This window comes from Papio anubis, chromosome 15, assembly GCF_008728515.1.
Source record: "Papio anubis isolate 15944 chromosome 15, Panubis1.0, whole genome shotgun sequence".
NCBI classification, from domain to species: Eukaryota; Metazoa; Chordata; class Mammalia; order Primates; family Cercopithecidae; genus Papio; species Papio anubis.
The window spans coordinates 5678183-5698616 of NC_044990.1; the positions used below are offsets into that span (position 1 = coordinate 5678183).

The window sequence follows — 20434 nt, forward strand, 5'->3', positions numbered from 1 at the left end:
CCTCCATTAACTCTCTATGATTACACCTGGTTTGTTTCTTTAATATAACACTCATTACAAATCTAATTACGAGGGGGTTCTTTTTATCTGTGTGCCTGGTTACTTTGTTATCTGTTCCCCCAACCCTCTAGACTGCAACACATTTCTTCCTCAGTGTGTGCTAGGTGTGCTGTATAGTCCTTGCTCTGTAAGTAAGTGTAGAAGGGAGGGGAAGAGGAAGGAGCTCTGAGAACTTCTTCTAAAAGCAAAGAGCATTGCATATCTTCATCTTCATTTTTTTGTAAGTGGTTTGTCTTACACGTTGTCAAAATTTCCTATGAGCCATAATTCCATTAGTGTAGGCATTTTTCAAACTGCACATGGGGGGATCATCAGTATTCCACAAGGCTGCCTTATAGTTGCAATGGGGAAGCAGAGGTAAAGCTCTGGACTTTACTTTTCTACTCACCTCTACTTTAACCTAAGCATACCTCAGTTTTTTTTTCTTTTTTGAGACAGAGTCTTGCTCTGTGGCCCTGGCTGGAGTGCAATGGCACGATCTCGACTCACTGCAACCTCCACCTCCCGGGTTCAAGTGATTGTCCTGCCTCAGTCTCCTGAGTAGCTGGGATTACAGGTGCACGCCATCACGCCCAGCTAATGTTTATATTTTTAGTAGAGACGGGGTTTCACCATGTTGATCAGGCTGGTTTCAAACTCCTGACCTTGTAATCCACACACTTTGGCCTCCCAAAGTTCTGGGGTTACAGGCATGAGCTACCGTGCCTGACCAAGCATACCTCAGTTTTTATCAATTTGCAAGAATTTGGTTGAAAAAGGCTTCACAGGTTTAACTATATTTAAATAATTTTGGAATTGTTTTCCTTAGTTTTTTTAACAGTGATTTCAAGTCAACTGTCACCATACTCGTTATAAATTTAGAATTTATTTTTATCTTTGCTATATTATGAAATTTTAATGTTAGAATGCAATATAGTTTTGTGAATATTAGGCTTTTTAAACCCATTTTCTCACCATTGTGATATTTATTGAGAAGACACAGTTTGAAGTATTAATTTATTTTTTATATATTTATACTGTAGAAGTTCAAATTAAATGTGATATTGTATTTAAATTTATGGTGAATTACGTAGTCAAAACGGTAATCTTAGAACTCAGAAAATAAGATTTTTTTTTCTCCTAGCAGAATTGGGAAAACATAGATGGTTTCTGTGATGGAAACTATTATATGAGTATTTTTAAACCTTTTGTTGTCTTTTTTTTTTTTTTTTTTTTTTTTTTTTTTAGGAGACGGAGTCTCGCTCTGTCACCAGGCTGGAGTGCAGTGGCGCAATCTCGGCTTACTGCAACCTCTGCTTCCTGGGTTCAAGCGATTCTTCTGCCTCAGCCTCCCAAGTAGCTGGGACTACAGGCACCCGCCACCATACCCAGCTAATTTTTGTATTTTTAGTAGAGACGGAGTTTCACCATGTTGGCCAGGATGGTCTCTTGACCTCATGATCCGCCCACCTTAGCCTCCCAAAGTGCTGGGATTACAGGTGGGAGCCACCGTGCCTGGCTGTTTTCAAAATATTTTAACACAAAATCTTCGAAAAGGCAAAAAATAACTTCTACAGTATTAAAAACTAGGATCTACATGCTCTGGGCTCCAAATAGGGTCATGTAGTGCTGAAGTTCTTTTCGTCACCAGGGAAAGCCTGCATACTCTGTCAGCATCAGAGCATCAAGCACACAGGAATGCATGAGGAGTAACAACCTCGCTAGACTCCTTGGGCTCCTACCCTGGCTCTGCCACTTTACTAGCTTGTGGGACCCAAAACAAGTTATTTAATTTCTTTGTGTTTCAGTTTCCCCATTTGTAAAATGGGACAGTGCCTGGCATGTAGTAGGCATTAAGTAAATATTAGCCTTGCTAAGTGCAGCACAGCTCCCAGGTCTTTTGGAATTTCTTCAGTATAAATATTTACTTCAAGGTAATTGTCCACTGAGATAGTTCCATCAAGGTAATTGTCCACTGAGATAGTTCCATCACCAATCCTCAGTGGCTATTCTCTTTTAATCCCAAAGTGACCTGTCTCCTAATGTGTCTCCCTAAAAACAACAACAACAAAACACCACCAACAACAAAGGTGTTTTACTTATTCAGTAGTAATAATTACTTACTGTACTGGTTTGCTTTATTTGCCCTAACAAAATGCTACAGGCTGGGTGGCTTAAACAGCAGTTTGTTTTCTTATAGTTGCAGAGGCTAGGAGCCTAATATCGAGGTGCTGCCAGGGTTAGTTTCCTCTGAGGCCTCTTTCTTTGGCTTGCAGATACCCTCCTTCTTCCTGTCTCATCAGATGATCATTTCAGAGGCACTCCTGGTGTCTCTCTGTATGTCCTCATCATCTCTTCTTGGGAGGACGCCAGTCAGATTCGATTAGGGCCCACTCTAAAGACCTCATTTTAACCTAATTAGTTCTTAAAAGGCCTTATCTCCAAATACAGTCATGTGTCACTTAATTAGCGGGATATGCTCTGAAAAAATGCGTCATTAGACAATTTCATTGTTCTGCCATCACAGAGTGTACTTACACTAGCCCATATGGTAGAACCTAAACACACCAGGCTGTGTGTAGCCTATTGCTTCTAGGCTACAAACCTATGCAGCATGTTGCTATACCGAATACTATAGGCAACTGTAACACAATGCTAAATATTTGTATATCTGAGCATATTAAATAGAAAAGGTATGGTAAATATATGGAATAAACATAGACAAGGTACAGTAAAAATAAATGATTTTTTTAAAATGGCTATTCTGCCTATGGAGTAGCCATTCTTTATTCCTTTACTCTCTTAATAAACTTTATGGAGTCACCCCAAATTCTTTCTTGTTCAAGCCCGCCCCCTCCCCAAAACAAAGATAAAAAATGGTACACCTATATGTATAGGGCTCTTAGCATGAATGGGGCTTGCAGGTCTGGACCTTGCTCAGGGCGTCAGTGAGTAGTGAGTGAATGTGAAGGCCTAGGACGTTAGTGTACGCTACTGTAGACTATAAGCACTGTACACTTAGGCTACATACAGGCTACATTCAGTTTATAAAACATATTTTACTTTCTTCAATGAACCTTAGTTTACTGTAACTTTTTTACGTTATGAACTTTTTTACTATTGTAAAAACTTAAAATACACATTGTACACCTGTACAAAAATATTTTTATTCTTATTCTATAAGCTTTTTTCTATTTTTAAAAATTGTTTTTTACTTTTTCAGCTTTTAGGTTCGGGAGCACATGTGTAGGTTTGTTACATGGGTAAATTGCATGTGACTGAGGTTTGGTGTGTGAATGATCTCATCACCCAGATACAGAGCATAGTTACCTGATAGTTTTTCACCCCTTCCCTCACCTCACCCTCCCTCCTCTAGTAGTTCCCGGTATTTCTTGTTGCCATCTTTATGTCCATGTTTATCCAATGTTTAGCACCTACTTTTAAGTGAGAACATGTGGTATTTGGTTTTCTGTTCCTGTGTTAATTTATTTAGGGTAATGGCCACCAGCTGCATCCATGTCGCTGCAAAAGACATTTTATTCTTTTTAATGGCTGTGTAGCATTCCATGGTGTATATGTACCACATTTTCTTTGTCCAGTCCACTGTTGCTGGGCATCTAGGTTGACTTCATGCTACTATGAATAGTGCTGCAATGAACATACAAATGCGTGTTTCTTTTTGTAAACTAAGACACATTTACATTAGCCTAGGTCTACACAGGTTTAGGATCATGAATATCATTGTCTTCCACCTCCACATTTTATCCCACTAGAAAGTCTTCAGGGAGGCCAGGCATGGTGGCTTATGCCTGTAATCACAACATTTTTGGGAGGCCAGGGTGGACATACAGATCACTGGAGGCCAGGAGTTCAAGACTAGCCTAGCCAACATGGCGAAACCTTGTTTCTACCAAAAAAAATACAAAAATTAGCTGGGTGTGGTGGTGCATGCCTGTCGTCCCAGCTGCCTGGGAGGCTGAGACATGAGAATTGCTTGAATCTGGGAGATGGAGGTTGCAGTGAGCCAAAATCATGCCACTGCACTTCAGCCTGGGCACTATGAGACTGTCTCAAAAAAAAATTCTTTGGGGCAAAACTCACGTAGAGCTGCCTCTCCTAGGATAACAGTACCTTTCAGACTACCTCCTGAAGGATCTGCCTGAGGATGTTTTACAGTTAACTTAAAAAAATAAGTCGAGGGAGTACACTCTAAAATAATGATAAAAAGCGTAATGTAATAAAAACATAGCCAGTTGTAGAGGCATTTATTATCAAACATTGTGTGCTGCATATAATGATATTTGCTAGACTTGTCTGATACTGGCAGCGTGATACATGTATGTATACCAGCATCACCACACACACGTGAGTAATGCACATTGTGCTACAACATTATGAAGGTTGTGTATCACTAGGTGATAGGAATTTTTCAACTGCATTATAATCTTATATATGCTGTTATTGACTGTGACATCATCATGCAGCATGTGACTGTACAGTCACATTCCAAGGTACTGGGGTTAGGGCTTCAGCATAGGAATTTTGGGGGAACACAATTCAGTCCATAACACTGTTACTCACTACTCTGGCAGCAGTTCCTTACTCAGGATGAAGTCTTTACTCTCAGAGATTTGTCGTCTGGTTAATCAGATAGATGAATTTTTAAAAATTGATATTTAATGATGTAGATTGGCTTTTGTTTTTTTATATTGAGATGGAGCCTCACTCTGTCATCCAAGCTAGAGTGCCTTGGTGTGATCTCAGCTCACTGCAACCTCCACCTCCCAGGCTCAAGCGATTCTCCTGCCTCACCCTCCCAAGTAGCTGGGATTACAGGTGTGTGCCACCACGCCCAATAGATTTTTTGTATTTTTAGTAGAGATGGGGTTTCACCATGTTGGCCAGGCTGGTCTTGAATCCCTGACCTCGGTGATCTACCTGCCTCTGCCTCCCAAATGTTGGGATTATAGGCGTGAGCCACCGTGCCTGGCCACTAATTTTTATATTTTTAGTAAAATTTAGTAAATTTTAGTAAAACAAAGTAGATTGGTTTTATAAAGAAAGCAGGGATATTAGTTTATAGATCAGAAGCCAAAGAGTGGGTTGTGTGTCCTTCTTTAGTTGTACATTTTGTTAATTTACACAATCATTTATTCATGTGTTTATCAAATAGTTAATAAGGGCCTCTGCAGTACCAGGCATTATGCTAGGAGCTGGCCATGCAGCCATGAGAATAAATACGTAGTGCCTGCCATTGTCAAGTTCGCCACCTGGTATATATTTAAGACATTTATGTCTCTGGATTGTAAAGACACATAATCCAGACATAATCCATTCCTCTAGGATGTTAGCTCTTGGGAGGTATTGCTATTAGACCATAGTAGTTGCAAGTACTGGCTTTGTGTTTTAAAAGTTAATTTATTAATTGCTGATTCTACCACTTCCTAGGAATGTAACCTTAAGCAAATTATTTAACCTCCTTAAACCCCTGTTTTCTCAGTTGTGAAATAGGGGTTATATAAATATTTCATAGGGCTAATTCATGATTAAATGAGATAATACATGTCACATGCCTAGTACCATACTTGGCATCTGGGAGAAGTGCTTAATCGAATTGTTGCTGCAGTTTTTTGAATACAGGAGTGAAATGAAACCTTTCATTGGAGGTAAAATTCAGGAGACACTAAGAATAACTTTATATGTAGGTTTCTAATAATTGTGGAGATCTTTTGCCAACGCTTTGGAATGTGTTGGTTTTTTATAATTTACACCCTGCCAGTTACTAGAAAGAATTTGAAATAGCTGTCTAGCTTAAGAGTGTGTTCCAATTTTGAGATAATAGAAAAACAGTGAACTAGAATTAAGACTACCTTAGCACGAGCTTTGGCTTTTTGAGCCAGCTGGGAGATCCAGGATTACCACAAAGTCTAGACTTTCCCTGTCAGATTATTTGTGTTGTTTATTAATTAGGGAATGGTCAATTTTAGATACTAGCATTTAGGTTTCTGAGGATTGGTATATAATTGCTAAAGTCTTATAAGTTTGAAAATTATATTCTGAAAGCAGAAATAATATAACCTGAACTTAATCTTGCTTCTGAATAAAATAATTATCACACCAGAGAATAATCTTTAATATGTGACTGAATATTTAATTGATTTATGGTCTTTGCTGAAGTTCATTTCAAAGCCCCCAATATAGTGTTTAACTTCACATTTACATTGATTCTTATTTTTGTGGCAGTGTTCTCACAAAAAGCACTGAAGTTACAAGTTTTAACATCTTGATTTTCTCACCTGGCTGTCCAGTATTTGAAGCACATTTGGAAGGCGCTGTTGAAACATGTTTTAACTGATAAAGACAGTATCGGGCTTCATGAGAGGCTTTTTGTTGTTGTTGTTTTCGTTTTTGCTTGGCAGGGTTAGGGGTACTTTTTGACTGGATGGATTGTTAGGCCACTTTGGTTATCATAAGATAAGAAGATAAAATATTTTAAAGAAAATAACATCCTTTTATGAGATGAGAAAGCACAAACTCATGAAAATATGCTCTCCTTGGATACTTCTCTCTGTTTAAATTCTTTGTTATTTTATGAAAAGTTACAAAATTTTAATCAACTTTACTATGTAATTTAAATGCCTGAAATTAGGTACTGTACCTCATAGGGTTGCAGAACTTAATTTTCATATGATAATTGGTGTTAATGAATGTTGCATCTTCTAATGTTGCAAATACTTTGATATTTTCTAAAAAGGATTACGAACTACAGATTTGTTTCAAGTTCAATTGTTATGTGATGTCAAAGCCTAGACAACTTGCAGAATGGGAGAAAGTTTTATAAATCATATTTGATAAGGGGTTAGTATCTAGACTATGTAAAGAACTCCTACAACTCAGCAGCAACAACAAAACAACCTGATTCAAAAATGGGCAAAAGACTTATTAAATAGATGTTTCTCCAAAGACGATCTACAAATGGTCAGTAAGCACATGAAAAGATGTTCAACACCATTATTGACTAGGGAAATGCACACCAAAACCACAGTGAGATACTGCTTCATACTCATTAGGATATATGTTAATTTTTAAGGAAAAAAAGGGGGGAAATAACCAGTGTTGGTGAGGATATGAAGAAATTGGAACGCTCGTGCATTGCAGATGGGAATGTAAAATGGTACAGCTGCAAGTTTGGTGGTTTCTCAAAAAGTTAAACACAGAGCAATCATTTGATCCAGGATTTCCACTCTTGGGTTTATGGTCAAAGCATTGAAAGCAGGGAGTTTCAACAGATAGTATGTACTAATGTTCATAGCAGCATTAATCACAACAACCAGAGGTGAAAACAACCCATGGACATCAACAGATGAATGGATAAACGAAATGTGATATATATATAGATATGCATAGAGTGGAATGTGTTTATCCATAAAAGAATGCAACAGGCTAAGTGAAATAAGCCTGGCATGAAAGGATACGTAGTGTGTGGTTCCACTTACATGCAATATCTAGATTAGGAACATTCTTAGGGACAGATAGTAGAGTAGAGGTTACTAGGGCCTTGGGGAAAAAGGCAGTGGGGTTATTGTGTGATGCGTGGGCCCCTTCAGCACCGGGACTGTTAGGAATTGGGCCACACAGCAGGAGGTGAGCCCCAGGCAAGTGAGCATGACCACCTGAGCTCTGCCTCCTGTCAGATTAGCAGCGGCATTAGATTCTCATAGGAGCTTGAACCCTGTTGTGAACCGCGCATGTGAAGGATCTAGGTTGCGTGCTCCTTCTGAGAATCTAATGCCTAATGAATGATCTGAGGGGAAACGGTTTCATCTTGAAACTATCCACCATGCGCCCCTTCCCCCAGCCCCCGCCCTGCACCTCCACCCCATTATCCGTGGAAAATTTGTCTTCCATAAAACTCATTTCTGATGCCAAAAAGGTTGGGGACCGCTGGTTTAATGGATTCAGAGTTTCTGTTTGGGATGACAAAAAAAATTCTAAAATGGATAGTGGTGATGATCGCAGAACATTGTGAGTATACTTATAGGATGCCATGAATTGTACACTTAAAAATGATTAAAGTGGTCATTTTTATGTTATATATATTTTACCACAATCAAAAAGTTAAAATAACCAACCAAACAACAACAAAATAGATTTACTCAGATATACCTGTTCAGTGTCTTTTCCTCACAGATATTTTCTCATTTGTTACTGAAGTATCTGTCTCAAAATTGTGTGGGTGCTTATTAGATTTTTAAGATTGATTACTCGTGGGTTTGTATTGCCTTTGAATTACAAATGGTGTAGGGGTTTTTAGCATTATTTTTGTGACAGAAATTGTTAATGGATCTCCTTTGTTTTGCAGTTACTTCGAGAGCTTAAGCATCCAAACGTCATTTCTCTTCAAAAGGTGTTTCTGTCTCATGCTGATAGGAAGGTGTGGCTTCTGTTTGACTATGCTGAACATGACCTCTGGGTAAGGTGAATTGCTGGCAGACATGAGCAAACAGTTAGGGATTGTTAAGAGTAACTAAAACCAATTAGGTGTTCCCCTTATTATGAGACTTACGTTCTTAAAATAAAAGTGACCTCATGGAGTGTGGTTGGTGGCATTACCAAGGCTAGAGTATTTATTTGACTTTGTATTATTGCTTTTCAATATTGTCACTTTGATCTTTTAACAGATACTAAAGAAAACAATAGAATCTCAAGAGTGTTCAACAGCTATTCAATATTGCTTCATATAGTTTTTTGATGAAATGAAAAGTAACTGTAGTATCTATAAAATTTTGCTCTAAAATAGAAAAGTAGCATATTTCCTTTTATTCCGTCATATAAAGGGAATATAAAATGAGAAGGTGGTATCCTCATGTAGGAGGATGAATATGCTATCTTTGGAGAGATCTAATAGTTCTACCATTATTTATCATATAGCATTAGGCAAGTCTTTTAATGGCTTTGAAGCTGTAATTTACCCCGTCTGTAAAATGTAATACTTTCTTTCCTTTTTTAACAACGTTTTTCTGAGGAACAATCTTGTAGTTGAAAAGTTTTATTAATGAAATACACAAATGTAGGAAACTATTATTAATTATTAACTATTCACAATTGAATTTAATATCCTAATGCTTATTGTCATTGACAGTAATTCAATATAGTATAGTCATGCACCATATAATGTTACTGTCAACTAGGGACTGCATATATGATAGTGGTCTCGTAAGATTATAGTACCATATTGTGACTGTACCTTTTCTATGTTTACATCTGTTTAGCTAACACACTTAATTACTATTGTGTCACAATTGCCTTCCTTATTCAGTACAGTAACGTGCAGGTTTGTAGCATAGGAGCAGTAGGCTATACTATATAGCCTGGGTTTGTGGTAAAGTCTATCATCTAGGTTTATGTAAGTACACTCTGTGATGTTTACACAACTGCAAAATTGCCTGAGACACATTTTTCAGAATGTATCCCTTCATTAAGTAGTGCGTGACTGCATTGTACTTACTTGAATTGGGCATAATCTTGCATTGGAGGAATTCTTTGTGGATGAGAGCTCTATTAAAAAATGAGATTGGTGTGAAAATAAATTTTAATATCTCTTGAGACTTTTAGTTATTCTTTGTTTTCTGACCTGTGATAAGAATAGTTTTAGGTCAAGTTTAGTGGATCACACCTGTAGACCCAGCACTTTGGGAGGCCAAAGCAGGAAGATCACTTGAGCCAAAGGATTTGAGACAAGCCTGGGCCACATGGCAAGACCCTATCTCTACAAAAAAAAAAAAAAAAAAAAAAAAAATTAGCTGAGCTCAGTGGCACACACCTGTGGTCCCAGCTGTTCATGGGACTGAAGCCCAGGAAGTCGAGGCTGCAGTGGGTCCTGTTCACGCTGTTGCACTCCAGCCTGGCTAAGTTTTGTATTTTTGGTAGAGACAGGGTTTCACCATGTTGACCAGGCTGGTCTCTTAGCTCCTGATGTCAGGTGATCTGCCCACCTCGGCCTCTCAAAGTGCTGGGATTACAGGCCTGAGCCACTGAGCCCAGCCGGTTTATTAGTTTATCTAATGCAATGCAGAAAATGATGCTATATTGAAAAAAATTACTGTAAAATAAGAACTTAAATTAATCTTGTCTAAGTAGCTGAAATTCAAACACCAGCCTCAGTATTTTGCAGTTTACTAAGCAGATTATTTTTTAAATTGGTATTTGAGGAACTCTCAGGTAACTATGAAATTTGCTGTTTTGTTAAATATAACATTTATGTTTAAAAAAAAATCTGAAATGTTACCTTGCAGATAAGACTCAGATATATATATTATATACATATATATATAAAAAATCTATAACAGGATAGCCAAAGTAATTTTGAAACATATTCACAAAATTTACATTCTTACCAATCTGTATAAAGAACATCTGTTAATACAGATTATAGTTTAAGAAACAAGTAAACCAAACCTCTAACATTACCTTGTGTTAATTCATTAAGAATTACTTTACTCCTGTGTACTGGGTTTTTAATGATATTTAATAATGTCTTTAAACATTGTATTGATTTGCATACTAATCTATATTTACTAAATTAGCATGGCCATGCTTTTTAATTTGTACACATGAAATTTTCTCTCTTTTATGAAACTCTTGAAAGTTCATGCTGATTATTAATTTTTTCTTCTTCTTTTTTTAATCTTTGGTTCTTCTGTTCTTCTATTTTAAAATAAGTCTAATCGGATCAACCCTGTTAAATCAGCGTGGCCAGTATTATATTGGACACTCACCATACTGAGCCTCATAAGAAATGAAATCATATAATTTAAACGTAAGGCATTTTCCAGGCTGGTTCATAAACAAGATTTGTGATAAACCACGGTAGAGCGTAGAAGATAGTATCATATTTCACTCAATGTGATTTCTAGCTGCTAGTTTGTAATATTTAATTTTACATGTAGGTACAATGATTATACTTTAACAAATTTTATTGCATGTAATATTGTACAGTGTATATAAATAGTTCATTAGCTTTATCATCATCTTAATAATATTTAAGCCAAATAAGTATTTTTAATGTTCATTTTCATTAAAAACAAATGATAATTTAGCCTACTAAAACCCACTCCTTTATCTATTTTAATTGGAATGTTGAAGTGAATTGGTAGGGGTTAGGCAGCAGAGGGTAACAAGGCAGTCGCAATAAAAATAGTTATTTTTAAAAATCACTTAAGCGTTGGTGAGATTTCATGGTATGTGTACTTTGCATTTGTTATGTAGCCCTGGAATATAAAGCAAATGACAGTAGGGTTTGTCATTTTAAAATATTGGTAAAAGAAATCAGTTGTAATACTCTAATAAAGTGTACGTGAAGAAATATATATGAAATTGATTAATTACCTTACCTCTCCTACATATCCGCCCACCTCAGCCTCCCAAAGTGCTAGGATTACAGGCGTGAGCCACCACGCCCGGCCCAAGAATCTTCTTAAGGAGAACAGACTTGATTGTCACATCATATTTTAGGACAGGTGACAAAACAGTCTAGATATTAAATTGTTGTAGCTCTGTTTTGTTTGCCTGCTATTAAATACCTTGAAAAAAAGACTGAGAGGAAAATTAAAGTTGGTTAATGCTGCTCATTTAGATTAGTCACACTACATAGGTGCAAACTGCTACACTTTACCTTCTCGTGGGTATTTGCTATCTATTTTACCTTGGAGAGTAAAGCTCCTTTACTCGTTAATCATTAGTTATTCCTTACTTGTATCATATTCTGTGTATCATAAGAAAATAGCAAGTGAAAATGTTAACTTATAATGTTAAATATCTCTTATTTTTATTATGTTTACTGGTTTCAAGAACATGCTTAATATTTACTTACATATATTGGCCGAGGGTCTGCTCTGTGCAATATTAGGTTCAGGGATATGTACAATGGTGTGCAAAGCATAGTTGACTGCAGCCAAGTTACAGATCTTCCTGCAGTTTAAAAGTGATCTAATTAAGAAAATGAGTCCTATCAAGAGCATTTGAAACTTTTCAAAAAAATCTTGTAAGGCACATTTATTTATAAAGTAATTTTTCTATGTATAAAGTTGTGCTTTGTTTTACTGGATGTCCAACAACATTATACGTAGAAAGCTTTGATGGATGGTACAAGGCAGTTTTTTTTTTCCCTCAGAATCTTTCAAATTTTTCCATTTTTCCCTGTGAACTGGTATGTCATTTCTTTGTGCTTGTGTTATTTTATTGAAGCATCTCCCCACTTGCTTTCTTTATAACCTATGTTATAAATAGGTTCTCATTCTATACCATGTCAGCCAGCCAGAAGTATCTCTTGAACTTTGTTTTTTTTTTTCCATTGTATCTACCAGATAAACAGGAATCAAATATACTCTGAAAGTAATAGATTTTTAATTACGCTGTAAAAATAAAAGCACAGTATTTCCTAATTCCTTATTGTGATAATTTATTTCCTGAAATGCTGTCATATGCTTAGGAAATGGAATTTTAGCTGCAGTTATTAGGGAATTTTAAAGTTGTTTATGTTATTCAGCAGAGTATGAAATTGTATTTTCAATATCTGTGGGAATCCCTGAGTGTTTCTTTTTGTGTTAGGAAAATATTACATATCAAATTATCTTTTCCTTTTTTTTAAGCTTCTGGTGATATTTTTTCTTTCTTTCAGCATATAATCAAGTTTCACAGAGCTTCTAAAGCAAACAAGAAGCCAGTTCAGTTACCTCGGGGAATGGTGAAGTCACTATTGTATCAGATCCTAGATGGTATTCACTACCTGCATGCTAACTGGGTGTTGCACAGAGATTTGGTAAGTTGATCTGTAATTGGTTTAAACTAGAAAGATGCATTACAGTTGGATACTTTTCTAGTTGTCTGTAGATACCAGTGCTATATGTAGGCCCGGAAACCTTATAAGAGGTAGTGAGAACGCTACATTCTCAAAAAATGGCCTAGTAGTGTTTTTATATAATGCATCCTGCTTCTCTGACATACACTAGATGGTATTTATTTTGAAGTGAAATAAGATACATTTGTTTTCCTAAGCTTCTGTTTCCTTTTAAGTTCATAAATAAAGCATTGGCTTGCTTTACATTGATTATTAGATGCAAGGCAAACTGTAGAAATTTATATATTTATAATAACTTGAAGATAAAACTTTTGGAGACTACTGCATACTTATTTACATATTAGAAAAGGAAAATGTTAATTCAATATGCTTATATTTTAAGCCCCTCTATGTTAATAGCAGTCTGTTGGCCAATAGCCTTTATTAATCGTAATTGAAGTATATTATTAGAAGCTTTGCTGTATTCAGGTACATTGAACTTTTAAGAATTTAAAAACGTAAGAAACTGACTTTTTAATTTAATGTGTCAAAGTCATTTATGCCTTTTTTCACCCATCTTGCACAGGGGTCCCCAGGCCACAGACCAGTCCATGGCCCATTAGGAACCAGGCCACACAGCGGGAGGTGAGCGGTGGGTGAACATTACCACCTGAGCTCAGCCTCCTGTCAGATCAGTGGCAGCATTAGATTTTCATAGGAGCCAGAACCCTATTGCGAACTGCACATGCGGGGATTCTAGACTGCACACTCCTTATGAGAATCTAATGCCTTATGATCTGAGGTGGTACAGTTTCATACTGAAACCATCCCTTCCCACCCCACTGTGTGGAAAAACTGCCTTCCATGAAACTGATCCCTGGTGCCAAAAAGATTGGGGACCGCTGATCTAGCATATTATTATTCATTAAATTTTCATGGATTTCAGTTACCTAAACTTCAAATTGCCCTTTCTTACTACATAATTACATTGCTTTTATAGTTCTTTTCTTTGTAAAGATAGTAACTATAATAAGATTTATAACAGCACCGTCATTTCAAACAAATATAAACACAATGCTGAAAGTGATGATTTTGTCTCTAATCACCTGTATACAAAGGAAATATCCTGTAGGCCATGAGGCGGAGCCCATCTGGTCTCTCGCAAAGATGTTCTTCACAAATTTAGTGAGCTTAGTCTCTGGCCTTCAAATGTGCTGTTCCAGTGGCACAGTTTCTACTTCTTTCTTCTAGCTTTAGGAAATTGCCTTGTAGCACATTTAATGTTAGTTAGTTACTTGATCTCCAGTTCTCATACCTACAAAGCATTTAGACTAGGACCAATAACACAGCAGAAATTTGGTTGGCCTTGTTTCTTTATGCAAACTTTTATTTTTAATAGAGTTAGAATATTTTACTTATAAAAATAGATTTACAGGCCGGGCGCAGTGGCTCGTGCCTATAATCCCAGCACTTTGGGAGGCTGAGGCAGGGTGGATCACAAGGTCAGGAGTTCAAGATCAGGCTGGCCAAGATGGTGAAACCCTGTCTCTACTAAAAATACAAAAAATTAGCCGGCGTGGTGGTAGGCACCTGTAATCCGAGCTACTCTGGAGGCTGAGGCAGAGAATTACTTGAACGTGGGAGGCAGAGGTTGCAGTGAGCCAAGATGGCACCACTGCACTCCAGCCTGGACGACAGAGCGAAACTCCATCTCTAAAAAACAAAACAAAACAAAAAATAGATTTACATAACAGAAATCAGACAAATCCTTTGGCATTTTATGAAGCTGAAAATAAATTTTGGCCATTGGGGTGGAGTCAAATTAGGGAAAAACATTTCTACTTTTGAGCTACCTGTCCTTTTTATGATCTCTAAAAGAAAAAACTGTGGCTAAAGGGCATGTTTTTCCCCATCGTGTCAGTTATGCTAAGATAGCTCTACGTTTTCTTTTTCTTGTAAATTATTTTTTTCACTTGAAGTATGTATGCATATTAGGTAAATACAGACTGATTTTTAAAACCAATATTTAAATTTCATGTAATAATATAAATATACTTAAGCCACTTGGAGTAGTATTAAGTATAGTAGTGAAAATTATGATACCAAGTTTCTTTTATCTCTCTTATGGTAAAGCTCTTCCTGCTAATGCACCTTAAGTAGATTCTCTTTGACGTAGGGTTAGTGTAGAACCGATCATTTCAGAAGGCTGTTAGTGGTGTACTAAGTGGTGGAGAGTGGAAGGATCGGTGCCCCCTAATATAGGCAACAAGGGATGCATTGTCTGTAGATGATTTAAAAATAGTAATAAAGCATACTAAAAGTTAGTTGCTTTTTATTGTCACCATATGCTGACAATTCTGAACAATTTCAGTAATAAAATATTTCTCTACAGTGAGGCAAATCACTCTTAACTCCTCCATCCCTCTTGCCATTATTTAAGGTTTATTAATCCAAAAAGTTCTGCAGTGTCTACTGCTATCTTCTTTGATTTCTATATTTGAGTGAGATTTTCCGTATTTTCTGTGCATGACTTCTTAGTATTCTTTATAAACGTCTGACCCTTCTGTGTATCTCAGGCACACAGAAATCCACTGAACCATTGTTTCATGAAAATGACAGCCTTTGCCTCTAACCTAGATCCTACTGGTTCAGATGCCCACCTTTCAAATTCTGAAGGAAAAACTCATTTACCATATATGTACATTTTAAAATATGTACAATTTTAAAATTCTGAAGGAAAAACTCATTTACCATATATGTACATTTAAAATACATTTCCTGCCAACTGAAAAAGCTTTAAAGTTTTGATGTTTATAGTGTTTGAACAATAGCTACATTTGATTCTAATATATGTAGTAATATCATATTAACTCTCAAGAACATTGGTCAGCCGGGCGCGGTGGCTCACGCCTGTAATCCCAGCACTTTGGGAGGCTGAAGTGGGTGGATCATGAAGTCAGGAGTTCGAGACCAGCCTGGCCAAGATGGTGAAACCCCGTCTCTACTAAAAATACAAAAATTAGCCGGACATGGTGGCACACGCCTGTAATCCTAGCTACTTGGGAGGCTGAGGCAAGAGAATCACTTGAACCCGCGAAGCAGAGGTTGCAGTGAGCCGAGATTGTGCCACCGCACTCTAGCCTGGGTGACAGAGTGAGACTCTGTCTCAAAAAGAAAAAAAAAAGAACATTGTTCAGAAGCTATATAACATAATTTTTTTTAACGTGTTCTTCTCAAATATTTGTTGTTAGTTGCATATGAAATATTTACCCTATCAAAACAAAAATTAATAGTTCATTATGTTCTTTACTCCTGTTTAGTCAGATTTAGATCAAATGTGACAATGCTGACCTTAACTCTCTTCATAGACTTCTAATGCTATGAATTGGACCAGTTGGTTGAGGTGCTGACATGCCACAAGAAACTTCATATTAAGGTGGATAATTAGCACAGACACCCTAAAAACACCATTTTAATAATACTCTGGAATGTTATTGGTGTTTTTGTTTAATAAAATTGGCTTTATTAATTAATAGAAATACTGGTTTGAGATGGTAGAGTTATGAAGTTCTTTGATATGTATAATTGAGCTTTTAAAATTAACAATCCTATTTAATAAATAATGATTTATCTGGTTGCTATTAATCATCACATAGTAGCAAATCAGTAACTGAAATCTGTCATCCTTGGTGGGAAAATAGAGATTTCTTAATTCTGGAAGTCTTTTTGGGCTGAGAGTCGTAATCAGTGTAAATGTATGGGTGTTTTAAGAAATATGGACCAGAAGAGAAACATAGGCAGTATTTATTTTGTGAAGTAATTTATTGATCCAAACCAAACTTTTTAGTTTTAGATCATTAAAATACGTATATGTAAGTTGTTGCTTATACACTTAATTTGTCTGTGTCCACTAGAGATAAATGAGAACAAAGTTATGTCTGTTGCGTTAGCTTTGTTCCTTCCCTTGACGACTCTCTTCCCCTTTCTTTGTTTATTCTCCTTCCCTCCTTGGGAAGGGAAAATAGTTTGACTACCCGTCTACTATAGTCCTGGTTCTGGTATTACCATCTATACTGCTCATGATACTGCAACTCCAGAGATACAGAACCAACAAGGTGTTTATACATAGATGGAGAATGATTTATTTAAGGAATTGGCACATGCAGTTGTGGAGGCTTGGTAAATCCAGAATCTGCAGAGCAGGCTACAGGCTGGAGACCCAGGAAAAAGTTTTAGCTCTAATCCAAAGACAGTCTGCTGGCAGAATTCCTTCTTGCTCAGGGGAGGTCAGTCTTGTTCTATGAAGGCTTTCAACTGATTCGATGAGGCATATCCATGTTAAGAAGGGTAGTCCTTATGTGTTTTACTCAAAGTCCACTGATTTAAATGTTAACCTCATCCAACAGTACCTTCACGGAAACATTCAAAAGAATGTTTGACCAAACATCTGGGCACTATGGTCCAGCCAAGTTCACACATAAAATTATTCATCCTCGGCTGGGTACAGTAGCTCACGCCTGTAATCCCAGCACTTTGGGAGGCCGAGGCGGGCGGATCACGAGGTCAGGAGATTGAGACCACCATCCTGGCTAACATGGTGAAACCCTATCTCTACTAAAACAAATACAAAAAAATTAGCTGGGCATGGTGGCTGGCGCCTGTAGTCCCAGCTACTAGGGAGGCTGAGGCAGGAGAATGGCGTGAACCCGGGAGGCGGAGCTTGCAGTGAGCTGGGATTGTGCCACTGTACTCCAGCCTGCGTGACAGAGCCAGACTCGGTCTCAAAAAAAAAAAAAAAAATTATTCTATATAAGTGAATAAACAAGAAGCACAAGTTAAAATAATGTGAGGTAAGTTATTTTGCCCTGTCCTTTCCTCCTCTCTCCCTGCTGTTACCAAAATAGGAGTATTGGGTTTAAGCAGTCTAAGAATTTTACCTCGTATTATAAAGCTGACTAAGTGGGAAATACTGTGGAAACAAGTAAAGATACATTGAACTTTTTAACACCGTTGTCAGGAATGTAAAACAATCCAGCTGCTGTGGAAAACAGTGGTAGTTTCTAAAACAATTAAAAATAAGATTACCATATGATCCAGCAATTCCACTTCTGGGTATACACCCAAAATAATTCAAAGCAGAGTCTCAAAGAGGTATTTGTAAATGCATGTTTATAGTAGCATTCTTCTCAGTAGCTTGCCAAAAGGTAGAAGCAACCCGAGTGTCCATCAGTGGATGAATGGGTGAACAAAATGGGTATGTACATGCAATGGAATATTATTCAGTCTTAAAAAAGGAAGGATACTCTCAGCCTGGGCAATATAGTGAAACCCCATATCCACAAACATAAAAATTAGCTGGGTGTGGTAGCATGCACCTGTGGTCCCAGCTACTTGGGAGGCTGAGGTGGGAGGGTCACTTGAGCCCAGGAGTTTGAGGCTGCAGTGAGCTGTGATTGTGCCACTGCACTCCAGCCTGGGCAACAGAGTAAGACTCTGTATGTAAAATAAAAATTACACAGTTTCTTTTGGGGAAGGAAATTCTGACATATGTACAAGGATGAACCTTGAGGACATTATACTAAATGAAATAAGCTAGTCACAAAAGGATAAGTACCGTATGATTCCACTTTCATGAGGTACCTGAGCAGTCAGATTCACAGAGACAGAAAGTAGAATGGTGGTTGCTAGGGCTGAGTGGGGGGGCAGTTACGGGGCGTTATTGTTTAATGGATACAGAGTTTCAGTTTTGTAGGATGAAAAGAGTTTGGAGATGTATGGTGGTTGCACAACATTATGAATGTGCATTTAATACTGAACTGTACACTTAAAATGGTTGATAAATGTTATGTTACGTGGATTTTACCACAATAAAAGATACTGGGAGAAAATATGTTTAAGTGATTCATAATAAAGAAAAGTTTGAAGTCTTAGCCTGATTGGATTCAGTTTGGTGATTTTTCTTAGTCCAGTCAGATAACAAGACATGATGCATCAAAGTTGTATTGATACTATTTTGTAGATGCGCAGGTTTGATTTGGCAATTGTATCTGAACTGTTTCTGAAAAAGTAGTCTTCCTTTCTAGATAGAGTTAAAATACATGGACAAAGGTATGAGCGGGTTTTCACTACTGAAGCCTGTGTTGTCACCATTTTGAGAGTATCTGGGCAGGTTCACTAACTGCAGCTGTGTGGCCTCATTTTTTTTTTTTTTCTTTTTTTTTGAGATGGAGTCTTCACTCTGTTGCCCAGGCTGTAGTGCAATGGCATGATCACAGCTCACTTGAACCTCCGCCTCCTGGGTTCAAGTGATTCTCCTGCTTCAGTCTCCCAAGTAGCTGGGATTACAGGTGTGTACCACCACACCTGGCCAATTTTTGTATTTTTAATAGAGATAGGGTTTTGCCATGTTGGCCAGGCTGGTCTCCAACTCCTGACCTCAAGAGATCCACCTGCCTCGACCTGCCAAATTGCTGGATTACAGGCATAATCCACTAAGCCCAGCCTGACCTCTTGCAGTAGAATTGATTTCAGTAGAACTTCAAACTATATTTTATAAAACTTAAAAAAGATAGAAATGCTTTTCTCAGTTTGTGAAATAAATTTCAGAGTCAGTTAATATGTCTTTTACTGGGAAGAATTCTGTGATAAATTAAAAATTTGAGGCAAAGCATGATGGCTCATGCCTGTAATCCCAGCGCTTTAGGAGGCCAAGGTAGGATTGCTTGAGGCCAGAAGTTAGAGACCAGCCTGGGCAACATAGTGAGACCCCGTCTCTACAAAAAGAAAATTGAAACACACTGTTAAATATGCTAGTATTTGTGAATCTAAGTGAAGACTGATATGTAGTCCAGCTCCAATCTTCTTTTCTTTCCCTATCTCACTCCTTAAGCTCATTTTCTAGCCAACCCAGAGGTTGCCCTGCCTGCCTGAATCCCCTCCTCCCTTCATCTTCATAGCTCGAAATTAAAGCTCTCTCTAGTAACCCTAGCTGAAAATGAGAATGTTTACATCTAAAATCCTATTACAGCTGCTTTGAACCACCTATGGGGCACTTACTAGTTTTGGTAATATGGTAATCTATTTGATTATAAACTCCTGAGGCCAAAGACCATGTCTTACTCTGTGTTTGTATCCCTCCCAATGCCTAATAAAATACACAATTTGTGTATATAGTATTGCCTATGTTTGTTGAATGAATGGACTAGCTTACTTGTAACAGAAACAAAGTGGCTTCCAAGGTTATTTCTGATTTTATCTAATGCTTATGCATATCTACAGACACATGCATATCCTTTTGCATTTCTTTTTAGTACCGTTTTATCTCTACTATGATTTACTGCAGTGAAGTGATGTACAAAAGCTTCCCCCATCCATACTGCATTTTAAGTCCTTTCAGCTGCTTCCCTCTTGCTACCCAAAAGAACTCAGCTCTTACTAGTCAGTTCAAAGACCATTCAACTAATGATATTGACCTATTGATCTCTTTTATTGCTCTATTTTTATATGCAATATTTTTGTTTCACTCAATGAAACCTATTTGCTGACCCTTTTCCTGTT

General features: G+C 37.3%; 1 protein-coding gene across 4 annotated transcripts in view; it reads left to right on the forward strand.

Moving 5' to 3' along the window:
• CDK8 (cyclin dependent kinase 8) overlaps positions 1 to 20434 on the forward strand; it is a 152316-nt gene that overhangs the window by 85203 nt on the left and 46679 nt on the right. For all 4 annotated transcript variants that reach the window (XM_021929502.2, XM_009191665.4, XM_009191666.4 and 1 more), the window contains exons 3-4: positions 8402 to 8512; positions 12719 to 12859. Coding sequence is in view for 3 of the 4 variants with exons in the window: in XM_009191665.4 (XP_009189929.2) it covers positions 8402 to 8512; positions 12719 to 12859 (252 nt within the window). In the remaining variant the exon portion in view is untranslated. The remainder of the gene's footprint in view (positions 1 to 8401; positions 8513 to 12718; positions 12860 to 20434) is intronic.